The 3,017-nt window shown below is 50.7% G+C and overlaps 1 protein-coding gene across 1 annotated transcript in view; it reads right to left on the minus strand.

Moving 5' to 3' along the window:
- aatkb (apoptosis-associated tyrosine kinase b) overlaps nt 1-1,052 on the minus strand; it is a gene marked incomplete at both ends in the record, with an annotated part of 46,819 nt that extends 45,767 nt beyond the window's left edge. Inside the window, one exon of the mRNA XM_080542477.1 lies at nt 1,001-1,052. Coding sequence (XP_080398603.1) covers nt 1,001-1,052 — 52 coding nt within the window. The remainder of the gene's footprint in view (nt 1-1,000) is intronic.
- Nucleotides 1,053-3,017: the final 1,965 nt, after the last annotated feature.

Raw genomic sequence — 3,017 nt, forward strand, 5'->3', positions numbered from 1 at the left:
CTCACTCACACACAGATACACACACACGCAATAGAAATCTATGGGGGAGGGGCAGTCAAACGTGCAGTAGTCCTCCTGGTCACCATGGAAACCACTTGAATGACATGATGCTGAGCCGTGATGAAAATGAAAATACATTCACTTACAGTCACCATACCCGCCCACACACACACACACAAACACACACACACACACACACACACACACGCAAACAGACACACAAATTGCACAGGCAATAATGGGATGGAGGTGGTCCAGGAAGATGAGGGGGGGGGAGAGAAGGGGGGGGGGGGGAGGGGAGGGGAGGAAGGCTCTCTGTGATCTCATTGGCTAACTCGACTACAGCCTTTTCTACAATTAGAGAAAGCCTCTTCCAGGAGAAAATCCCCTAGCGACCTTTGACCCTAGCAGCGCTGACCTCTTACCTGGCTCAACGGCTGGCTTGGCCAGTAGATGAGGACACCCAGCGGAGCTCCGCTCCCCAGTGTGAACTGTGGACGTCCACAATCAATATGCCTCCTCAAACCCACTCAACATATCTGACCCCACAAGTCTCTCTCCATCTACCTGTGTCTCTCTCTCTCTCTCTCTCTCTCTCTCTCTCTCTCTCTCTCTCTCTCTCACACACACACTCTCTCGCTCTCTCTCTCTCTCTCTCTCACACACACACACACACACACACACTTTCTCTCTCTGCACGCACGCACAGACACGCACGCACAAGCGCGCACACACACACACACACACACACACACACACACACACCACTTTCTCTCTCTGCACGCACGCACGCACGCACACGAGACACAGGGAGACAGAGAGTAATCAGTAATGACTGCGGGTGTAACAGATGCCCATAGTGTCAAGAACAAGCCCTGGTGAAAATAACAGAATATTGCAAAAGAACAGATAATAATCCTATATTGAAATAGCCTCGATGAAACCGGGTCACTCAAACTGATGGAATGTGGCGACATGTCCTCTGAACTGAGCTACTCACCTGAGTCGAAATGGGAACTGAGAGCAGAACCGGGGTTGAACACGGATGACATGATGATGGTGGTGACGGCCAGTAGTGCGAACATCCTTTTCGGGGGGGGTCAACTGATGCTGCAGTCACAAACTGCTGGCTTTAAAGACACAAATCAGCCAGGGGGGCTATAATAATAGAGAAAACATGTACTATTTCTTCTTGTCCATTCAAGCCCGTTGGTCGCGTCTCAACAAAGCGCTCCTCCATTTTTGACGACGCGTAAAAGAACATCTCATTTTCACGTCTCGCGTTAGACGCTCGTCAACGCGAATGTCAGACACGTCTATAGCCTACCGCACACGCGTCTCCGATCGCGGTCCGTTCAGGGGAAATAAACCGAGATTGTGCGGGGTGGCACCGGGTAAACGGCCGTGGCAATCAACGTGGTACTGTCTGCACGGTATCTACATCGCTCTCCTCCTCCTCTCTCCGTCTCTGCAGCAGACCGCTCCGGTGTTTCATCCCGCTGACAGGTGAACTCATCCGCATGCGGTGGTGGTGTCCTCTGATGGTATCTATCAGCTGCTGCAGCGGCGACAACAACTTGCTGCTCTCATCATGTCATCTCGTCTGATTACTCTCCTAGTAGCTGTTGCTGCTCCGATACCGGGAGCTGTCCGGGTGCTGACGGCGAGAGCGCCATCTTGCTCGCTAATGTTCCCAAATGGACTTTCTGACTCTGTACTGAGGTTTGCGCGGCGCTGGATTCTGCGGGGGGGGTGCGGGGGGGGGGGGGGGGGGGGAGCAGAGGGATCTGTTTAGAGAGCAGAGGGATTTGTTCTAGAAATGAGTTGCGGTCTAGAAACATATCAGTTGTGGTCAGGCTTGCGTGTTTTTAGAACTGCCGTAATTTCATCGTATGCTGGCCGAGATCAGATCACAATGTGTCTCATTCGTGTGTCCAATCCTGCTGTTAAGCCGGTCCGTACAAACCTGATGGCTTTGTGATGTTGACAGACAATAAATAACTGAATACAGTTATCTATCAATCAATCAATCAATCAATCAATTTGATTCACCCAGTCAAATCACATGTCTCCCGACAACAATGCAATAATGTGAGGTCCCTCTGTGTGTGTGTGTGTGTGTGTGTGTGTGTGTGTGTGTGTGTGTGTGTGTGTGTGTGTGTGTGTGTGTGTGTGTGTGTTGGGTTGCAGCTGTGACGTCCACTAGGGATGGTGGAGAGGAAACATCTCTCATCACACACACACACACGCACGCACGCGCAAACAAACACACACACACACACACACACACACACACACATGCCAGGGTCGTCTTTTTCCCCCCCTCTCTAATCCTTCTGTTGGGACGTGTCCAACCAAGGCCCTTCCCCCACGCACCTCCTCCTCCTCATCCCTCTCTCCTCCTCATCCCAGCTTTTCCTAGTTTGTCAGTCACACACACACACACACACACACACACACACACACACACACACACACACACTCTCTCTCTCTCTCTCTCTCTCTCTCTGCCACCGTCAATACAACCCTTTCTCCAATGCAGGAGGATCTAAATGTCACTGAACAACGTCTGTTTTCCATGACATTCCCTCTTTGTCCGATTCCTCTCCATCACATTCCTGCGTGCGTCTCTCTCCCCCCTCCCCCGCTGGCGCTGTGTGTGGTTACATAAAGTATAATTCATAATGTATAGAGTCTAGTCGTACACTTGACTGTGTGTGTGTGTGTGTGTGTGTGTGTGTGTGTGTGTGTGTGTGTGTGTGTGTGTGTGTGTGTGTGTGTGTGTGTGAGAGAGAGAGAGAGAGAGAGAGAGAGAGAGAGAGAGAGAGAGAGAGAGAGAGAGAGAGAGAGAGAGAGAGAGAGAGAGAGAGAGAGAGAGAGTGTGTGTTCGAAAGCTTCTGTTCAATTTGCACTGTGTTTTCTCAGTAGAGAAATAAACTGTTAAAACCCGTCAACTGAGAAAATCTGTATTCGGCTGACGTCTGCTGTACTACGCCAGAGGAACACACAATGTCAAA

The sequence above is a fragment of the Nansenia antarctica genome (assembly GCF_963989245.1).
Source record: "Nansenia antarctica genome assembly, chromosome: 11".
NCBI lineage: Eukaryota > Metazoa > Chordata > Actinopteri > Argentiniformes > Microstomatidae > Nansenia > Nansenia antarctica.